A 22470-nucleotide genomic window follows, 5' to 3' on the forward strand; every position below is an offset into this window, starting at 1 on the left:
TGGAGACTCTATAATACCAAATTACCAAAGAAGACAGTAAGGAAGGAACAAAGGAACTACAAAATAGCCAGAAAACAATTTAACAAAATGCCAGTAGTGAGTCTTGCCTATCAATTATTACTTTAAATGTGACTGGATTAAATTCTCCAAATGAAAGGCAGTGTCTAAATGGATTAAAAACAAGATCCAGCTATATGCCACCTTCTAGAGACTTACTTCAGCTATAAAGATACATATACACTGAAAGTGAAGGGATGAAAAAAAGCTGTTCCATGCACATGGAAACCAAGAGGGCAGGATATACTTTTTCTCAGAAATACTAGACTTTTAAGTAGGAAGAGACAAAGTCATTATATAAGGAAAGGAGTCAGCTCATCAAAGGGTATAACAATTGTATGAGGCACCTGGGTGGCTCAGTCAGTTGAGTGTCCGACTCTTGATTTTGGCTCAGGTCATGATCCTGGGATCATGGGATTAAGCCCCGAATCAGGCTCAGCACTGAGTGTGGAGCCTACTTAACATTCTTTCTCTCTCCCTCTGCCCCTCTCCCTGGCTTGTGCTCTCGCTCTCTCTCTCTCCCAAAATAAAAAGATAGATAGGGAATATAACAATTGCAAATATATATATATATATATATATATATATACATACACATATACACCCAACATCAGAGCAGCCTAATATCTAAAGCAAATATTAACAGATCTAATGGGAGAAATAGACACCAGTATAACAAAAGTAGAGGACGTCAGTACTTATTTCAACAATGGGTATATCATCCAGCAGAAAATCAGTAAAGAAACATGTGATGTGAACTACACTTTAGACTAAATGGACCTAACAGATATATACAAAACAATTCCATCCAACAGCAGCAGAACAGACATTCTTCTGAAGCACATTCACACCATTCTCAGGATAGATCATATGTTAGTTCACAAAACAAGTAAACAAAATTTAAGAGGATTGAGTCAAGTATCTTTCCTGATTACAGTGATATGAAACTAGAAGTCAATAACAGGAAGAAAACTGGAAAACCCACAGATATGTGGAAATTAAACAGATACTCCTAAACAACCAGTTAATCAAGGAATAAATCAAAAGGGAAGTAAAAAAACCTTAAACAAATGAGAATGGAAATGCAACATACCAAAATCTATGGGATACAGCAGAAGCAGTTCTAGCAGAGACCTTTATAGTGATAAATGTCTACACTAAGAAAAAAAAAAAGGATCTGAAACCTAACTGAATATGTACCTCAAGGAAGTAGAAAAAGAAGAACAAACTAAGGTCAGGGTTAATGGAAGGAAATAAAGATCAGAGCAGAAATAAGTAGAAACTAGAAAAGCAATAGAAAAACAAAACCAAGGGTTTGTTTTCAAAAAGATAAAATTGACAAACCTTTAGCTACACTAAGAAAAAAGGAGAGATGGAGCAAATAAATCAGAAATGAAAGAGGAGACATAACTGGCAGCACAGAAATACAAAGGCTATTAAAAGACTAAGAACGGTTACACACCAACTGATTGGACAATCTAGAAGAATTGGATAAATTCCTAGAAACCTACAACTTGCCAAGTCTGAAACATGAAGAAATAGAAAAATTGAACAGACAGTTTTGAGTAAGGAGATTAAAAATCTTTCCATAAAGAAAAACCCAGGACTAGATGGCTTCACTGATGAATTTTACCAGTTAAGGAAGAGTTAATACCAATCCTGCTCAAACTCTTCCAAGAAATTGAAGATGAGGGGACACTTCCAAACTCATTTACAAGTCCAGTATTACCCTGATACCAAAGTCAGACAAAGGTACCACAAAAACTGAAAATCACAGGACATTTTTCTTGATGAACATAGATACAAAATTCTCAACAAAATATTACCAAACCAAATTCAACTGCGCATCATACACCAAGATAAAGTGGGATTTGTCCCTGGGATACAGTAATGGTTCAACATGTGTAAATCAATAAATATGATATGTCCCATTAATAGAATGAAGGATGGATATCAAATGATTCTCTCAGTAGATGCAAATTTAACATCCTTTTGTGATAAAAACTCTCAACAAATTATGTATAGGGAAAATGGTACCTCAGTATAACAATGGCCATATATGACAAGGCTGCAGCTAACATACTTCACAGTAAAAAGCTGAAAGATTTTTCTCTAAGATCAGGAACAAAGAAAAGATGTCTACTGTAACCACTTATGTTCAGCACAGTGTGGAAGTCCTAGGTGGAGTAATTAGGCAAGAAAAAGAAATCAGGGGTGCCCGGGTGGCTCAGTTAGTTAAGTGTCCGACTTGAGCTCAGGTCGTGATCTCATGGTTCACAAGTTCAAGCCCCATGTCAGGCTCTGTTCTGACAGCTCAGAGCCTGGAGCCTGCTTCAGAATCTGTGCCTTCCTCTCTCTCTCTGCCCCTCCCCCACTCACACTCTGTCTCTCTCAAAAGTAAATAAACATTAAAAAAAAATTTTTGATGGGATCTCATCAAAATAAAAAGCTTCTGCACAGTGAAGGAAACAGTCACCAAAACTAAAAGGCAACTGACAGAATGGGAGAAGATATTTCCAAATGACATATCAGATAAAGGGCCAGTATCCAAAACCTATAAAGAATTTAATCAAACTCAACACCCCCCTGCCAAAAAAAAATCCAGTGAAGAAATGGGCAAAAGACTTGAACAGACACTTCTCCAAAGAAGACATCCGGATGCCCAACCGACACGTGAAAAAATGCTCGACATCACTCATCATCAGGGAAATACAAATCAAAACCACAATGAGATACCACCTCACACCTGTCAGAATGGCTAACGTCAACTCAGGCAACAACAGATGTTGGTGAGGATGCGGAGAAAGAGGATCTCTTTTGCACTGTTGGTGGCAATGCAAGCTGGTGCAGCCACTCTGGAAAACAGTATGGAGGTTCCTCAAAAAACTAAACATAGAACTCCCTATGACCCAGCAATTGCACTACTAGGCATTTATCCACGGGATATAGGTGTGCTGTTTCGAAGGGACACATGCACCCCCATGTTTATAGCAGCACTATCAACAATAGCCAAAGTATGGAAAGAACCCAAATGTCCATCGATGGATGAATGGATAAAGAAGATGTGGTATATATATACAATGGAGTGTTACTCGACAACCAAAAAGAATGAAATCTTGCCATTTGCAACTACGTGGATGGAACTGGAGGGTATTATGCTAAGTGAAATTAGTCAGTCAGAGAAAGACAAAAATCATATGACCTCATAGGAGGACTTTAAGAGACAAAACCGATGAACATAAGGGAAGGGAAACAAAAATAATATAAAAACAGGGAGGGGGACAAAACAGAAGAGACTCATAAATATGGAGAACAAACTGAGGGTTATTAGAGGGGTTGTGGGAGGGAGGATGGGCTAAATAGGTGAGGGGCACTAAGGAATCTACTACTGAGATCATTGTTGCTAACAATCATATGCTAACTAATTTGGATGTAAATTTTAAAAAATAAATAAAATTTAAAAAAAAATTTTTAAAGAAAAATAAAAGACATTCAAATTGGAAAGAAAGAATTAGAATTGTCTCTGTTTGCAGATTACATGATCCTACATACAGAAAACCTTAAAGACGCCACCAAAAATCGTTAGAAGTAATTAAGTTGCAGGATGTCATATGCACATACAAAAATCAGTTGCATATTGAAAAAGCATTTGACAAAATGCAACATCCATTCATGATAAAAGCCCTCAACAAAATAGGGTTAGAGGGAACATACCTCACCATAATAAGGGCCATATATGAAAAACCCACAACTAATATCATCCTCAAAGGGGGAAGACTGAGAGTTTTCCTTTTGCAGTCAGGAACAAGACAGGAATGTCCATTCTCACCACTGTTATTTAACATAGTATTGGAAGTCCTAGCCACAGCAATTAGACAGCAAATTGGCAAGGAAGAGGTAAAACTTCCACTATTGTATGCAGATGACATGATACTCTATACAGAAAACCCAAAAGACTCTACCCAAAAAATTGCTAGAACTAATACATGAATTCAGCAGTCTTAGAATATAAATTCATTGTACAGAAATCCATTGCGTTTCTATATACTGACAATAAAGCAGCAGAAAAAGAAATAAAGGGATGGATCCCATTTACAATTGCACCAAAAACCATAAGATACCTAGAAATAAACCTAACCAAAGAGGTGAAAGTTCTGTACTCCGAAAACTATAGAACACTAATGAAAGAAATTGAGGAGGGCACAAGAAATGGAAAGATGTTATTTTGATGGTATCTTCTCAGAGCTAGAACAAACAATCCTAAAATTTGTATGGAACCACAAAATATCCCAAGCAGTCAAAGCAACCTGGAAAAAACAAAGCAAAGCTGGAGGCATCACAATTCTGGACTTCAAGTTATAGTACAAAGCTGTAGTGATCAAAACAGTATGGTACTGGCACAAAAATAAACACATATTTCAATGGAGCAGAATACAAAAGTCAGAAATGAACCCACAACTATGTGGTCAGTTTTCAACAATCCAATTGGGAAAAAACAGTCTCTTTTACAAATAGTATTGGGAAAACTAGACAGCAACATGCAAAAGAATGAAACTGGACCTCTTTCTTACACCATACACAAAAATAAATTCAAATGGATCAAAGACCTAAATGTGAGACATTAAAATCCTAGTAACCTCTTTGACCTTGGCCATAGCAACTTCTTACTAGATACATCTCCTGAGGCAAGGGAAACAAAAGCAAAAATAAACTATTGGGAATTCATCAAAATAAACTTCTACACAGCAAGGGAAACAATCAACAAAACTAAAAGGCATCCTACAGAATGGGAGAGGATATTTGCAAATGGCATATCTGATAAAGGGTTAGTATCTAAAATAAATGAAAAACTTATAAAACTGAATATCCAAAAAATGAATAATCCAGTTAACAAATGGGCAAAAGACATAATTAGACATTTTTCGAAAGAAGACATATAGATGGCCAACAGACACATGAAAATATGTTCATCGTCACCATCTAGGAAATGCAAAGCAAAACTGCAATGAGATGTCACCTCACACCCGTCAGAATGGCTGAAATCAACACACACAAAAAAACAAAACACACGTTTTGTGTGTTTAAACATATTCACATATTAAAATATGTTCATTATCACCATCCAGGAAATGCAAAGCAAAACTACCAATTCTCACACCTGTCAGAATGACTAAAATCAATAACCCAAAAACAACAGGTGTTGGCAAGAATGTCAGGAAAGGGGAACCCTCTTGCACTGTTGGTAGGAATGCAAACTGGTGCATCCACTCTGGAAAACAGTATGAAGTTTCCTCGAAAAGTTAAAAATAGAACTACCCTACGATCCAGCAGTTGCACCACTAGTATTTACCGAAAGAATATAAAAATACTAATTCAAAGGGATACATGCACCCTGATGTTTATAGCAGCATTATCTACGATTGCCAAGTTATGGAAGCAGCTCAAATGTCCATCAACTGATGAGTGGATAAAGAAGTTGTGGTGTGTGTAAAACCTTGGCTTGTGAGGAACTTGTTCTGTGAGTATTCCACAAGATGAGCAAACATTTCTAACAAATTTTAACTTGATAAACGAGTGATGTCTTGCAATATGAGTAGTATGCCATGCTGTATGTCACATGATCACAACTTAGCCATTGGTTCTTCTCTGTCTCGCTGCAGATTGTGTGTGATCATCTCTCATACTCGGATGCTCGGTCTCAGGCCACAGTGTTTGGCAGAAATCAGTGATTTTTCAGAACGCTGGAAGGTGCCCACAGCTGGTACTACTAGTGTGTTTTTTGTCACTTCAAAGCACCTATGGACAGCCATTTGCTTTTGCATACAAGAGTATGCTTAGGAATGCTTTGCTTCATTCTGGGTCAGGCTGCCTGCAGATATAGACCCTTTCCTCTGCTGTCTTATTGCCTGTTACATTAAATACAGTATATGACAAGAGTTTATTAATACTGTACTGTAGTCAACATGTGTGAGCATATACAATGACCCCCATGCAGAAAAAGGTTGAAAAGAAAGGCAGTAAGAAGATAATTACAATGGAAGTAAAAAAGGAGAAGTACAGATGAGGTATGCAGATGGCCAAAATTGCAAGATTTTATAAGAAGTCTATGTCTATATCTCGTTTGCAGAGGAGGAGATAAAGGTATCCCTCATTTTAGATGAGATTAGGGAAATGGGTAAAATATGAGAAACAGTGCAAGATTTTGGAGAAAAGCACCACCTGATGAAGGCTTTAGCAGTGCAAGCGATGAATCTGTTTAACGACAATGCAATGTCACAATTTCCGCAGAATCCTCAAAAGGAGGCGAAAGCAAGTGTGCTTGGAAAGGTTCCTTGTTAAAGTTGCATGAAAAGAAAAAGATTCCACAGAACCAATAGATGGCAGCAATTCCGTTAGAAAGTCATTCTATACAATAACCCTCCTCTCTCTTGTCTCCCTCACACCAGCCACAAAGGTTTACAAAGGGAAGTACAAATTAATTTGTTTATTTTTCTTTATATTTTGTATTTTCTTTTTAATTTTATATTATAGTACAGTATTGTAATCATTTTTATATGAATATTTTTGGGTTGTGGAATGAATCATCTGAGCTTCCATTATTTCTTGTGGGGAAATTGACTTTCATATACAAGTGCTTTGCATTACAAGCATGTTTCTGGAACAAATTATGCTCGCAAACCAAGATTTTACTGCATGGGTGTGTGTGTGTGCGTGTGTGTGTGTATGCATGCAATGGAATATTATTCAGCCATAAAAAAGAATGAAATCTCACCATTGCAACAATGTGGATGGAACTAGAGAGTATAATGCTAAGTGAAATAAGTCAGAGAAAGACAAATACCATATGATTTCACTCATATGTGGAATTTAAGAAACAATACAAATGACTGTAGGGAAAAGAAGAGAGTGGCAAGCCAAGAAACAGACACTTTATATAGAGAACAAACTAATGGCTACCAGAGGGGAGATAGGCAGTGGGATGGGTTAAATAGGTATGGTGATTAAGGAGGGCATTTGTGATGAGCACCCAGTGTTGTGCAGAAGTGTTGTATCACTAAATTATACACCTGAAACTAACATTATACTGTGTGTTAACTAACCGGAATTTAAATAAAAACTTAAAATAAAAATTTAAAAATTAAAACACAAAGTTGCATCTCTATATACTAATAGTGAAGTATTCAGAAAAATCAAGAAAACAATCCCCTTTACAATAACCTCTTAACAAATAAATTTACCGAGGAGGTGAAAGATTTATACATTGAAAACCATGAAACTGATAAAAGTAATCAAAACAAAAAAAATAAAAAGATACTCTGTGTTCATGGATCGGAAGAATTAATACTGTGAAAATGTCCATGCTTTCCAAAACTAACTATAGGTTCAATTCAATTCTGATCAAAATTCGAATAACATTTTTTTTACAGAAATAGAAAAAACAATTTTAAAATTCATACGGAGCTACAACATACCCTGAATGGCTAAAGCAATCTTGAGCAAAAAGAACAAAGTAGGGTATGGTGTATATATACAGAATATGTATTATTCAGCCTTTAAAAAGGATATCCTACCATCTGTGACAACACGGATTAACATGGAGTACATTATGCTAAGTGAAATAAGGCAGTCACAGAAAGACAGATCTGCATGATCTCACTTGTATGTGGAATCTGAAGAAGTCTAACTCAGCAACAAATTAGAATAGTGGTTACCAGGAAATGGGGATGGGAGCAGATGAGATGTTGGTCAAAGGGTACAAACTTGTAGCTGTAAAATTAGTAAGTTCTGGAGACCTATTTTACAACATAATGACTATGGTTAATCATAACGTATTATGTACTTGGAATTTGCTGAGAGTAGATCTCGTGTTCTCACCACCCCCCCCATACACACACACTAGATGAGGTGATAGATACATTAACTATCTCAATGGTGACAATTATTTCACAATGTATATACATTTAGTAAAACATGTTGTATATCTTATATACAATTTTTATTTGTCAACATGCCTTGGTTTAACTGGGGGAAAAGTGTCAATAACAATGCTAGCTAGCAAGGGTTTAGGAAAAGTGTCTCTCATATGTTTTGGTGGGAGTGTAAAATTATATAGCCATTATGGAAAATAGTTGAGCAGTTTCCTTAAAAACTGAACATATAAAAATCAAGTATAGCATTGAACTATTGGGCATTTATTGTAATGAAATGAAAACTTGTGCTCAAAAATTTGTGTACAAACATTCATAGCAGCTTTAATTGTAATAGCCAAAACCTAGGGGGAAAACAGATGTTCTTCAACAAGTGAATGAACAGTTCAGTTGTGGTACATCCATACCAAGGAATACTACTTAGCAATAGAAATCAACAAACTATTGAAACATGAAACAAATTGTTCTCAAAGAAATCATACTGAATTTAAAAAGCCAATCTCAAAGGCCACATGCTACATGGTTCCATTTATATAACATTCTCAAAATGACAAAGCTGTAGATTTGGAGAACCAAGTGTGGTTGACAGGGGATGGGGATAGGGGTTGGGGGTGAGTATAAATGGATAACATGAGGAAGTTCCTTTGTGGTGATGGAACAGTTCTATATCTGTATTGTGGTGATGGTAACATGAATCTATATATGGGATAAAATTGCATAGAACTACACACCCACAGATGAATGCATGTAAAAAGTGGTGAAAACTAAATAATATCTGTAGCCTAAATAACAGTGTTGTAACAATGTCAGTTTCCTAGTTTTTATGTTATTCTACAATTATGTAAGAAATCATCATTGGAAGAAGCTGGATGAAGAGTACCAGGACTAGGTACTATTTTGAAAATTTCTGTGAGTCTATAATTATCTCAGTATAAGTTTTTTAAGGGTAAGTACATATATTAGATACAGCCCAGAGGGCTCTACCAATTTGTATACATGGTATGTATATATACATTATGTTTGTATAGATATGTTGTATTCACGGTGTATGTGTTTGTATATGTGGTGTGTGTATATACGTATTTTGGCATATGTGCATATATGTACCTGTGGTGTGTGTGTGTGTATACATATATGTACACACACACATATATATCCATATATCCATATATCCAGAAACTTCAGAGACTATTCAGCACAGCTTTGCTAACACAGTGTGTCATACTTTTTTATCTTTTCTAGTTATTAGGTAACAAATGGTATTTCAGTGTTCTGATTTGCTTTTCTTTTACCATAAATGAGTTTAAAACTTTTCTTTTCATGCATTTGAGGGCTGTTTTTATACTTTTTGTTGTGAATTGTCTGCTCATGTCCATTTTTCTATTGGATTCTGGTTCTTTGTTCCTTAATATCTTTTTCTAGTTTGTCAGTTGTCTTTTGAATTTGTTTATGGTTTTTACCATGCAAAAACTTTTATTTTTATTCAGCCTACATTATCAATCTTTTTTTTATTGCCTCAGTTTTGAGTCATAGTTATTTTTTATTGCATCTGAATTTTGAGTCATAATTTACCTAAACCAAGGTTTTAGAGAAATTCACCCATGTTTCCTTATTTGTATGGTTTCATTTCTATAGTTAGGTTCTTAATCTATTTGGAGTTTATTCTCATGTGTGGTGTAAGATACAGATCTAATTTTTTTTTCCATTGGTTGTCCCAGTTTTCCCAGCACCATTTATTTAATTTGAGTGATTTGAAATGCTACCTTTATCAAATACTAAATCTCATATGTGTTTGGGTCTGTGTCTGGACTTTGTATTCTATTCCACTGGACTATTTGTTTATTTGTGCACCAGTTCCACAGTATTTTAATTATAGAGGCTTTAGTAATATGTTGTAACATTTCGTGGGGATAATCCCCTGTGAAGTTTTTCTTTTCCATGTCTCTCTTGCTCTTCTTGCAGGTATGTTTTATTGCCTGTAAGTAGTTTGTCTTACCTAACTGCTTTGGCTCCTACCTCTAGTACAGTATTGAATAATAATGGATAGGGCCACCTGGGTGGCTCAGTCGGTTAAGTGTCCGACTTCAGTTCAGGTCGTGATCTCATGGTCCATGAGTTCAAGCCCCGCTTCGGGGCTCTGACATTTCAGAGCCTGGAGCCTGCTTCAGATTCTGTGTCTCCCTCTCTCTCTTTCCCCTCCCCTGCTACCACTCTGTCTCTCTCTCAAAAATGAATAAACATTAAAAAAAATTTTTAATGAATAATAATGAGTAATAATGGATATGGTGGACATCTTTTCATTGTTCCTGATCATAGTGGAAATATCTCTAGAATTTTCTCATTAAATACAATAGTAGCTTTAGGACTAAGATATATGTATTTAATCACTCTAAGAAAGTGTCTCTCAGTCCCTATATTCATAAGTGAATTGATGTTGAATTTTATCAGTCTTTTTTAATATCTATGGAAATAATCATGATTTTTTCCCTTAGATTTATTAATATGGTATATGATATTGATGGATTTTCTAATACTGAAGTTGCCTTACATTTGCAAAATAAATACCACTCTGTCATGGTGTATCATTTTCTTAAGATGGTCTTGGATTCTGTTTGTCAATATTTTTAATTTTGTGGTAAAATACACATAATATTTACCATCTTAACCATTTTTAAGTGTACATTTCAGCAGTGTTAAATACATTCACATTTTTGTGCAGCCATCACAACCATCATCTGCGTAACTCTTTTCAATTTTGTAAAACTGATTTGCTTGTTAATATTTTATCTAGCTTTTTTCATCACCGTTATAAGTGATATTGTTCTGTACTTTTCTTTCTTCCGCCTTTATCTAGTTTAAGTATCAATGTTATTTATACTTGATTCATGAAAGGAATTAGGAATTCCATTAAAAAAATTTTTTTTAATCTTTATTTATTTTTGAGAGAGAGAGACAGAGTATGAGCACAGGAGGAGCAGAGAGAGAGGGAGACATAGAATCCGAAGCAGGCTCCAGGCCCTGAGCTGTCAGCACAGAGCCGGATGCGGGGCTCGAACTCACGAACCATGAGATCATGACCTGAGCCGAAGCCGGACGCTCAACCGACTGAGCCACCCAGGCGCCCCAAGGAATTCCATTTTAATGCTTATAGAGCATTATAAGTTAATTTATAGAGCATTGGGACTAATTATCACAACTAACCCCATAATATGATGTACAGTAATGGCACCCTCTTCTTCCTTTTTTCTTCTTTTTCTCTTTCCAGTTGCCAAAGGATGTTTCTTCTTCATTTTTGTCGTTTTTTCTTTCCCAGAAGCTATGCATTTTATAAATTGTGTTCTTTTTTTTTTTTTTTTCAAAAAAATTTTAAGTTGATTTATTTATTTTGAGAGAGAGAGAGCACAAGCAGGGTATGGGCAGAGAGAGGAAGAGAGAATTCCAAGCAGGTTCCACACTGTCAGCACAGAGCCCAATTCAGCTCAGACTCACAAACTGTGAGGTCACAAACCTGAGCAGAGATCAAGAGTCTAACACCTTAACTGACTGAGCCACCCAGGCATCCCTAGATTGTGTTCTTCAAATCATACAAACTTTTAAGTTCCTTCTGCGTGATTTGGGTTATAATCTACCCAGTTTTTGTTTTGTTCTATGGGTTTTTTAAAAATCATTTTCAAATTTAGTATGGACTTAGTCTGTTGTACTTTTTTAATCAGTGTTAGGTTCCATCTGTTCAGTTTTCCCCCACAGGGTTTTTGGGTTTTTTGTTTGGTTGGTTGAGGTTTTTTTGCATTGTTTTTGTTCTGGTCTGTTTCTGCTTATCACAAATCCTTGTGGATCAGCAAGGATGAAGTGGGAGCAGGAGAGAACAAGTGCTGGTTTTAATGTTTTTCTTCTCTTTTTATTCACAATTATTTTGAAGCTTTGGCATTTTCTGTCTTAGTTACTTTACAGGCTGAAGGTATGGTTTCATGTAGAGTTTCCTTTTTCATTCCTGTTGCCTATGGTTTGGGGAAGAAATAATGTGAGGTGGGTATCTACGCATTTGCCATTTTCTTCAGCTCTAAAGAATTTTTATAGATACTGCATTCCTTTTTTTCCACTCTCTGAGGTATATACTTTGGAACAAGTGAATTAGGGACAATAGTGACTTTGGGGGTGTGAACATAATTAATGCTTTTCTATTGTTAAAGGTTACGGATGAGGCAATTTAAACAGAACTGGAAATGTGATTTAGATTCAGCCTTGAATGAAATACAGGTATGACATTTACTTTTTTAAATAAATAGCTGTGATCTCTGAAAACCAGTAATGACAAAGGACCTTGAATAGTAAAAGTTTTAGGAAAAGTTTTTAAAATGTGACTGTTATACAAAGAAAGTGCTCAAGAAAAAAGTTTAATTTTTTTAATACTTTGAAATACAAATGTAACTTCTAGAGTTATGGACTATTCTAAAAATAATTCTGGAAATAATTGGCTCATTTCCAAAGTTAACTTCTATCAAGGTATAATAATCTAAGGCTTAATTAGCTTTTAATTCTTATCACTGGACAGACTCAGTGCATAAGAAAGTTGGCTTTCTTGTCACAGTCCATGGATGGCTGCGATATGTGAGATGATAGTGGAAAGCCAAGGCCAGTGTGCCTTTTCCAGGCGTTTGGAGGATAAGAAATGGAGAACTTTCAGGACGATTTTACTGTTTGGTTTAAGATGATTTTTATATTCATGTAGTAATTGTTGGTCTAGTCTTAATTAGTATTTATATCCTTGAAACAATCTGTTGGTATGGAAAACTATTTCTTTGTTTATAATAGAAAATAATGAGAAGATGTTAAGTTTCCTGAAATTTACTTTGTATTCCCTATCATAGAAGAAATGTAATTCCCAAAATGATATTTGGGCCCCAAATCATAAATGGGGCCAAATAATAGTAAAACACAATCTGTAAAAGTAGCAAAATAATGTATTTCTCTGGAGACAGCTCAGATCATATTGCTAATTATCTCTTTTCCATAAAATCTATCCTACTGTCTAGTTCAGGTTTGAGGGTGACATCCTTAAGTACATTAGGAACAAGACCATTAAAACAAATGGACATTGCCATCTGGAACTTATAGAGACTGTGTTATAGTCAGAAACACAAATTGTATGATAGAGAGTTTTTTAATGGTATAACACTGCTGGTAAGTTTATAAGACCTATGGAGATTGTCTTACTAATTTCTGTATATCTAATGTCAGCATGTGCCTATTCCATAATATGTTTGCATGATGACAGCTTTCTTTCTCTTTATTTGTTTTGTTTTGTTTTGTTTTGTTTTGTTTCTAATAATTCTGATAGCATTGTAAAGAAAAAGGTGACTGGACCAAATTGGGAAATTTATACATTAACATAAAAATGAGCTGTGGAAACTTTGCAGATTTCCAGAGATTTTGTGCTTGTATTGCTGAAACACTAACACAAAACTGTAAAGAAGAGAGACCAGGCGTTCCATTTTGTGAATTTGCTGAAACAGGTAAAATGTCACTATTTGGGTCTGAGTATTATGTGTGTTAGCGTGGTGCAGTGTTCTTAACAGGAATGTAAAGCTCTTAATATTTTCCACGTTGGGGATAAGTTAATATTGCAGATTTCAGATTTCTCTTTATAAATATTCCATCTTTTTATTATTAAGTTAGATTATAATGATATAAGGTCAAGAATTGGTGTTTTAATATCTCCTGCTTCGTGTTTTATTTTTCTTTTCATTCAGATTGGTAAAACTATTCCTAGCAAATTATACTGGAGCACCTGAATTTTTGAATCATTTAAGTTGTTACTATCTTCACTACAAGTCAACAAAATTCATGTTTTTGAGACTTTTTTGAGCTCTTCGCTGCTATTTATATATTTTTAAAATGTTTATTTGCTTATTTTGAGAGAGAGAGAGAGTGAACATAAGCAGAAAGACAGTCCCAAGCAGGCTCCCCACCATCAGCGCAGAACCTGACGCAGGACTCAATCCCACAAACCGTGAGATCATGGCCTGAGCTGAAATCAGGAGTCAGACACTCAACTGACTGAGCCACCCAGGTGCCCCTTCACTGCTGTGTATTCTTTATCAGGGGTCAGCACATGTTTTCTGCACAGGGCCAGGTAGTAAATGTTTTAGGCTTTACACATTCACATTTAATCTGTGTTACATAGTTTTCTTTTCCTTTCAAACAACGCTTTAAAAATAGGGAAACATGGGAGGCTCCTGGGTGGCTCAGTCAGTCAGTTGAGTGTCCGGCTTCAGCTCAGGTCAAGATCTCACAGTTCGTGAGTTTGAACCTTGTGTTGGGCTCTGTGCTGACAGCTCAGGGCCTGGAGCCTGCTTTGGATTCTGTGTCTCCCTCTCTCTCTGCTCCTCCCCTGCTCACACTCTTGTCTCTCTCTCAAAAATAAATAAATATTTTTAAAAAGTTCTTTTTTAAATAGGGAAACATGGGGCACCCAGGTGGCTCTGTCAGTTAGTTAAGCATCCGACTTCAGCTCAGGTCATGATCTCATGGTTCGTGGGTTCGAGCCCTGCATCAGGCTCTGTGCTGACAGCTCAGAGCCTGGAGCCTGCTTCTGATTCTGTGTGTGTGTCTCTCTCTCCCCAAAATAAATAAAAACATTAAAAAAAATCTTTTTAATAGGGAAACCATTTTTAGCTCTCAGGCTATACAAAAACAGACCACACACCAGATTTGGCATGTAGGCTGTGGTTTGCCAACACCTGATCTTTGGTCTAGTATCAATAATTTCATGTTAATTTGCCTTTTCTGTCATTTTAAATGGCTTTTCCACCTTTTCCCATATGCCTACTTTGTGTTCCAGTTAGCAAAGATCCACAAAATAGTGAAGTAGATAAAACTTTGCTGGGAAGAATTGGAATCAGTGCTATGTACTTCTATCACAAGCTGTTGCAGTGGGCCAAGGTATGTCATTGAATTTTGTTTGGGCTTGGTACAGAAAGTGTTAATTTTAAATTTTTTAACAGAGTATAGTTAGCACTACAAATTAGAAATTTGCTAATAATGTTACAAGTGGCAAAATGAGTCCCAGACTAGTAAGTGAATTATTAGGTAGTATATTAAGCAAACGTGGAAAGGAAGTATCAGGAGACGAGCTACCCTGAAGTATCTCACTATAGGGAGCACTTGGGAAGCTGTGCTAAATACCATTTTGCAAGAGTTCAAGACCTTTTTTTTAAGATGAATCTGGGAAACTCATAACAGAACTTCTTAAAAATCATCTCCTAGAATGCTCTGGAACACTATATCCCATATATCTTGATATCTGCTTTGGGATATCTACATAGAAGTGGTCTAGTTATTCTGGACTATACTGAACTACCATTCTTTAGATTTCCCTGAGGTGGTAGGTGGTTATAGATTCATTAAAGTGAAATAAAGTAAAGGACAGGAAAATCTAAAACAAGAAGTAAGTGCTGAGGGATGAATGGAGCAGTTGAGAGTGTGGTCAATACTGAATCAACTATTATATCTTTTTGTTACTACTTCTTATATTTCATATAATTGAAGGTGAATTGAATAAGTTATAATTGAGTATGTTCAATAACATTTAAGCACAGGATCACTCCTACATATACAGATTCATGGATATTAAAAATTTTAATGCTTATCTATTTCTGAAAGAGAGAGACAGGGCGTGAGAGGAGGAGGGGCAGAGAGAGAGGGAGACACAGAATCCAAAGTAGGCTTCAGGCACCGAGCTGTCAGCGCAGAGCTGAATGCGGGACTCGAACTCATGAACCACAAGATCATGACCTGAGCCAACATGGACACTTAACCTACTGAGTCACCCAGGCACCCCCATGGATTTGTTTTATTTAAAAAACAACAACAGGGGCACCTGGGTGGCTCAGTCGGTTGGGCGTCCGACTTTAGCTCAGGTCATGATCTCACATTTCGTGAGTTTGAGCCCCGTGTCAGGCTCTGTGCTGACAGCTCAGAGCCTGGAGCCTGCTTCAGATTCTGTGTCTCCCTCTCTCTTTCTACCCTCCTCCACTCATGCTCTGTCTGTCTCTGTTCAAAAATAACTAAACATTAAAAATTTTTTTTAAAAAAACAGCAACAATCCTTATATATAAGGTCTTCAGTCTCCAAGCTCTTCATGAGGTTTAGCACCTACTGTGATGTGTGATCGCATACCAACTGATGTGTGATTAGTATGTGATCCCATACTGGGATGGGCAGAATGTACCTTGTCCCTGGTCTCACAGTCTAGTTTAAGGTTCATCATAGCATTAATTTCTTAGATATTTAATGCTTGAGAAATTGAGGACTACATGATAAAATCTTTTTGAAAAAGATAGATTTTGCTACAATTTTAGGGCATATTTTAATTTTATTTGGTTAGTACTATCTCTTAAGAGGTTGGTGAGTTTGTACCTGAATTTTGCTTTAAAATTTTCACTGTCTTGTTTGAAACAAATATTTTATTTATTTTACTTAGTATGAATTTTTTTAGTGGAAACCTATTCCTTTTGAACACAAAATTATTAAAATTAAGTTAAAGCTTTCCCTTTAAAAATGCACTCATTTAGGGGCGCCTGGGTGGCACAGTCGGTTAAGCGTCCGACTTCAGCTCAGGTCACGATCTCGCAGTCCGTGAGTTCGAGCCCCACGTCGGGCTCTGGGCTGATGGCTCAGAGCCTGGAGCCTGTTTCCGATTCTGTGTCTCCCTCTCTCTCTGCCCCTCCCCCGTTCATGCTCTGTCTCTCTCTGTCTCAAAAATAAATAAACGTTAAAAAAAAAATTTAAAAAAAAATGCACTCATTTATATAGGCAACTTAAAAATACTTTGACATCACAATTTGAATCTGACTCAGTATAGAATATAATATAAAACAAGGGTCCATAAACTAAGAGCCAGATCTGGCCCTCACCTGTTTTTTTGCATCTCAAGAGGTAAGAGTGTTTTTTACATTTTTAAACAGTTAGAAAAGAAAAACAGCAACAACCAAAAAGAATGTGCAACTGACTGAATGTGACCTGCAGAGCCTAAGTATTTACTATCTGGCTGTCTATAGAAAAAGTTTGCTGACTCTTGATATAAAATAATAATATACGTCTCATTTCTGATGTCCACACTAGAGCTAATCTTTTATGTAGACTATGTGAATAGTCTATTGAATAAAAAAGACAGTTTCCAGTCAGTAGCTTTATTCTTTTTTTTCCCCCACTGTCATTCTTCCTATAAATTTGATAAGACATTATCTCGATTTTCACTGTCTCTCCCTCTTGACTCTTAGGGTGATCAACAGAAGTGCAGAAACTTGTAATCAGTAGTTTTCCACATTAGGGCAAGAACTCCTATTTCCAAAAGAAATCTTTAGGGGAAGCACAAGTATAAAAACACTTGAAAAAAGGAGTCAGCAGTGTGAGGATTAATAGTGAGGCAAAGCCCTGCTTCCTCCCCTTCCCTGTCTGTCTTTGTGGCTAAGCAGGAGGGGACTGAAAACAGGGATTTTAGAGCAGTTTGAAAACCATCAGTATAGAAGGATGATTAATATCGGATAATTGGTTTGTATATAATTACTCATTTTGTACCTCTGTGATACTCTACATGAATGATACTCAATGAGTGTTCTTTACTTTTACTCTAGGGAAGGAAGGTCTTAGATAAACTGTATGAATTGAAAATACATTTTACAACTTTAAAAGGACTTACAGGGCCTGAGAAGTTAGCACCAAGATGTCAAATTGTGAATATTGCAGCAGAAATTTTTCTAAAAAGTGGAAGCCTAGATGGTGCCATTTGGGTATTGAGGGGTAAGTTCTGATATGTGTAAGCATAATATAATTTGTTGTTACAAATTCTTGTCTATGTAATTACCTTAAATTGATATTGAATTGTGAATGGCAGTTTGACCTAATAAACCCTAGTGATCATGTGCATAGGAAAGGTGGTTGATGTGTTAAATGGAAGGAGAAAGTTAACCTCACTTTAAAGAAAAAATCATATGACCCTTTGTTGAAAAGCTAGTTCTTACTTCAGCCCAGGCACCATACTAATAAATGCTTTACATCAATTATCTCAGTTAATTTTCATAGAAACTCTACAAGTTTGGAATTAGTATAACCCCCTTTTTTTGTTAGTTAAAAAATGTCAGAGACATTAAGCCACTTGCCCAAAATGATACAACAAGTAAGAAGTGGAGGCTGGATTCAAACCCAGACAGTCCAGCTTCAGAGCCCAGGCTTCAGCTACCACTGGGGCAGGTAAATCCCTATTGATAATCTGCATGAACTCTTTACCTTTGTACATACAGGCAAACATGACTTCAAGCCAGGACAAGCAAGGTTACTTCCCTAGTAAGTCAATCCATCTAGCAGAAATCACAATGAAATTAAGCCAGGAGAAGCAATTAAGATTGGTTTGCTATGAGGTAAATGAAAACTTAGAGATCACACTGGTAACACAACATGCTACATGATGGTACCTCTGGCTGCTTAAACCATCAGGCAGATTTCATTTGATAAAATGGGATAACAGTGAAGAAACCTCAAGAATCTCTGGGTTTATGGGGCAACTGGGTGGTTCAGTCAGTTAAGCATCTGAACAACTCAGGTCATGATCTCACAGTCCATGGATTCGAGTCCTGCATCAGGATCTGTGCTGACTGACAGCTCAGAGCCTGGAGCCTGCTTCGGATTCTGTGTCTCCCTCTCTCTCTGCCCCTTCCCCGCTCATGCTCGCTCTCTCTCTCTCTCTCTCTCTCTCTCAAAAATAAATAAACATTAAAGAAATTAAAAATCTCTGGGTTTATGTGGAAAGATAGAATATATGCACAGGTAGAGCAAATAAATAATCTTAACACTAACACACAAGCACATATACATGCACATACATATGAATATATAATTTATGTATTATATACGTGGAATAATTGCATACATATATGTAATGCCTTGTATTTGTTCAGGGCTGAGAGTTTATGGAATACAGAGGTTCTGAGTGGACTTCAGGATCAAAAGCTTGTTGGAAAGGGTTTTCTCCAACTGAACAAATATAGCCAGTGAAATTTGCTAAGTGGGGAAGGGTAACCAAAATACAAAAATAGAAATTAGCAAGATGTAAGCCAGAGCTCACAAGCTTTGTTGGAAAGGAGAGATGTGGTGAGAATGGAAAGGTTAAAATGGTTGATAAAAATGAGCGTGAGTCACCTTATGATAGGAAATTTCAGCCTAAAAATTCTGGAAAAACCAATCTTTCTCAAACTAGAGCATGAAGGAGGGTTTGTGTGAAGGGTGTAAAATGAACTGTGGAGATTTAAAATTTTTACAATTTTAATGTTCTCTTTAAAAATTCTGTAAGTTATAACACAGGATTTCCTTTTGCAGGGATAATTTCAACTGAAAGTCATTTTCATAAATAAAAATTTACTTCTTCAAAAGAAAGATCCACAGAAGTATACTAAGTTCTCCCCAGAATTATTTTGTTGTTAAAAGCATTCTGCAGTAAACAGGCCTTTCTCAAGAAAGGAAATACAAAGGACTCTATCTCACTTGTAATACATGAGTGCAATACTCATAATAAAAACATACATTAAAATTACAAAATACCTGTCAGAGTAGCAAAATAAGAGTTTAGTGATATACTTTTCATGAAAGTATAGAGAAACAGGCATTCACATACATTGTCTTTAGGGGCTTTTTGGCAAAATATCTGTTAAAATCTAATAGTGCATATTTTCTTTTATGTTTCATCTCTATTTCTAGGAATTTCTCCTGCAAACACAAGTATGTACTGTAAGTTGTCTACAATCTTTTTTTGAGAGAGAGAGATAGATTGAGAGAGTGTGCACGAGCAGGGAGAGAGGGACGAAGGAGAGAGTGACAGAGAGAGAGAGAGAGAGAGAGAGAGAGAGAGAGAGAGAGAGGATCTCAAGCAGGCTGCATGCTCAGCATGGAGCCCAACTTGGGGCTCGATCCCATGACCCACACTAAAGGCAAGAGTCAGATGTTCAACCAAGTAAGCTACCCAGGAACCCCTAGAATATATTCTTTAACCATCACAGTGCTAACAAAGGATTCCACATAACTTAAATGTTTCATTAAGAAAGTACAAGTTGATTAACTGTGTGATAGCCATATGATGGAGTAGAGTAAGGCAGATCTACAGATAATCATTTGGAATGTTCTCCAGGATCTGTTGCCAGATGAAAAAAGGAATGTGTAGAACAGTGTCCACAGTAACGTAAATAAGATGGACACACACGTATTTCCTTTTATATCCTTAAAATATTTTTAGAAGGATGCACAAGAAACAAAGAATGGTGTTTGCTTCTGAAAAGAAGAGTTTAGTGCTTGGAGGACATGGATAGGAGGCAGATTAACTTTTTCCATATGCTTTTTCTATATTTTTTCCTTTTATTTTTCTTTTTTAATTATTTTTTTTCCAAATTTTTATTGAAATAGTATTTAGATAACATACAGTGTAATGTTGGTTTCAGGAGTAAAATTTAGTGATTCATCACCTACGTATACCACCCAGTGCTCATCACAACAAGTGCCCTCCTATTAATGCCCATCATCCATTTAGCCCATCACCCATCCACCTCCCTTCATCAACCATCAGTTTGTCCTCTATTGTTGAGAGTCTTTGGGGTGCCTGGCTGGCTTAGTTGGTTAAGTGTCTTGACTTCGGCTCAGGTCATGATCTCATGGTTTATGAGTTCCAGCCCTGCTTTTGCTGTCAGCACAGAGGATGCTTCAGATTCTCTGTCCCACCCCCTTCCCCTGCTCACATTCTTTCTCCCTCTCTCTCTCAAAAATGAACATTAAAAAAAATATTTAAGTCTGTTATGGTTTGTTTCCCTCTCTCTTTTTCCCCCTTCCCCTATGTTCATCTGTTTTGCTTCCTAAATTATACATATCTGTGAAATAATAAGGTATTTGTCTTTCTCTGACTTATTTTGCTTAGCATAATACACTCTATCTCCATCCACATCATTGCAAATGGCAAGATGTCATTCTTTGTGATGGTTGCATAATATTCCATTGTATATCTATACCACATCTTTATCCACTCATCAGTGGACAGACACTTGGACTCTTTCCATAGTTTGGCTATTGTTGATAATGCTGCTATAAACATCAGTGTGCATGTACCCCTTCGAATCTGTATTTTTGTAACCTTTGGGTAAATACCTACTAGTGAATTGCTAGTTCATAGGGTAGTTCTATTTTTAAATCTTTGAGGAATCTCCATACAGTTCTCCAGGGTGGCTACACCAGTTTGCATTTCCACCAACAGTGCAAGAGGGTTCCCTTTCTAGACATCCGTGCCAGCATGTGTTGTCTCTTGTGTTGTAAATCTTAGCCATTCTGATAGGTGTGAGGTGGTATCTCACTGTAGTTTTGATTTGTATTTCCCTGATGATGAGTGATGTTGAGCATTTTTTCATGTGTCTGTTAGCTATCTGGATGTCTTCTTTGGAAAAATGTCTATAAATGTCTCCTGCCCATTTCTTAACTGGAATGTTTATTTTGGAGGTATTGAGTTTGATAAGTTCTTGATAGATTCTGGATATTATCTTTCTCAGACATGTCATTTGCAAATATCTTCTCCCATTCTGTAGGTTGCCTTTTAGTTTTGTTGATTGTTTTCCTTTGCTATGCAGAAGTTTTTTATTTTGATGAGGTCCGAATAGTTCATTTTTGCTTTTGTTTCCCTTGCCTCTGAAGACATGTCTAGTAAAAAGTTGCTATGACTGAGGCCAGGGAGGTTGCTCGCTGTGTTCTCTAGGATTTTGATGGTTTCCTGTCTCACATTTAAGTGTTTCATCCATCTTGAATTTATTTTTGTGTATGGTATAAGAAAGTAGTCCAGTTTCATTCTTCTACATGTTGCTGTCCAGTTTTCCCAGTACCATTTGCTGATGAGATTGTCTTTTTTTCCATTGGATATACTCTTTCTGCTTTGTCAAAGATTGGTTGACCACATACTTGTGGGTCTAATTCTGGGTTTTCTGTTCTGTTCCATTGATCTGTGTCTGTTTTTGTGTCAGTACCATACTGTATTGATAACTGCAGCTTTGTAATACAGCTTGAAGTCCAGAATTGTGATGCCTCCCACTTTCCTTTTTTTTTTTTTTTTAAATGTTTATTTATTTTTGAGAGAGAGAGCATGAGCAGAGGAGGAGCAGAGAGACGGGAGACACAGAATCTGAAGGAGGCTCCAGGCTCTGAGCTGTCAGCACAGAGCCTGACATAGGGCTTGAACTCATGAACCATGAGAGCATGACCTGGGCCAAAGTTGGGCGCTTAACCTGACTGAGCCACCCAGGCGCCCCTCCTTTTCTTTTACAGGATTGCTTTGTCTATTGGAGGTTTTTCGTGGTTCCATACCAATTTTAGGGTTGTTTGCTCTAGTTCTGTGAAAAATGCTGGTGGTATTTTGATAGGGATTGCATTAAATGTGTAGACAACTTTGGGTAGTATCGACATTATA

At 36.5% G+C, this 22470-nt stretch overlaps 1 protein-coding gene across 5 annotated transcripts in view; it reads left to right on the forward strand.

Annotated features, from left to right (window-relative positions):
- The window catches only part of TOPAZ1 (testis and ovary specific TOPAZ 1), a 107295-nt gene that overhangs the window by 56734 nt on the left and 28091 nt on the right, over positions 1-22470 (forward strand). For all 5 annotated transcript variants that reach the window (XM_045436791.1, XM_045436793.1, XM_045436790.1 and 2 more), the window contains 4 exons: positions 12176-12242; positions 13324-13498; positions 14827-14927; positions 17621-17786. In XM_045436791.1, the coding sequence (XP_045292747.1) occupies positions 12176-12242; positions 13324-13498; positions 14827-14927; positions 17621-17786 (509 nt within the window). The remainder of the gene's footprint in view (positions 1-12175; positions 12243-13323; positions 13499-14826; positions 14928-17620; positions 17787-22470) is intronic.

Source organism: Leopardus geoffroyi, chromosome C2 (genome assembly GCF_018350155.1).
Source record: "Leopardus geoffroyi isolate Oge1 chromosome C2, O.geoffroyi_Oge1_pat1.0, whole genome shotgun sequence".
NCBI lineage: Eukaryota > Metazoa > Chordata > Mammalia > Carnivora > Felidae > Leopardus > Leopardus geoffroyi.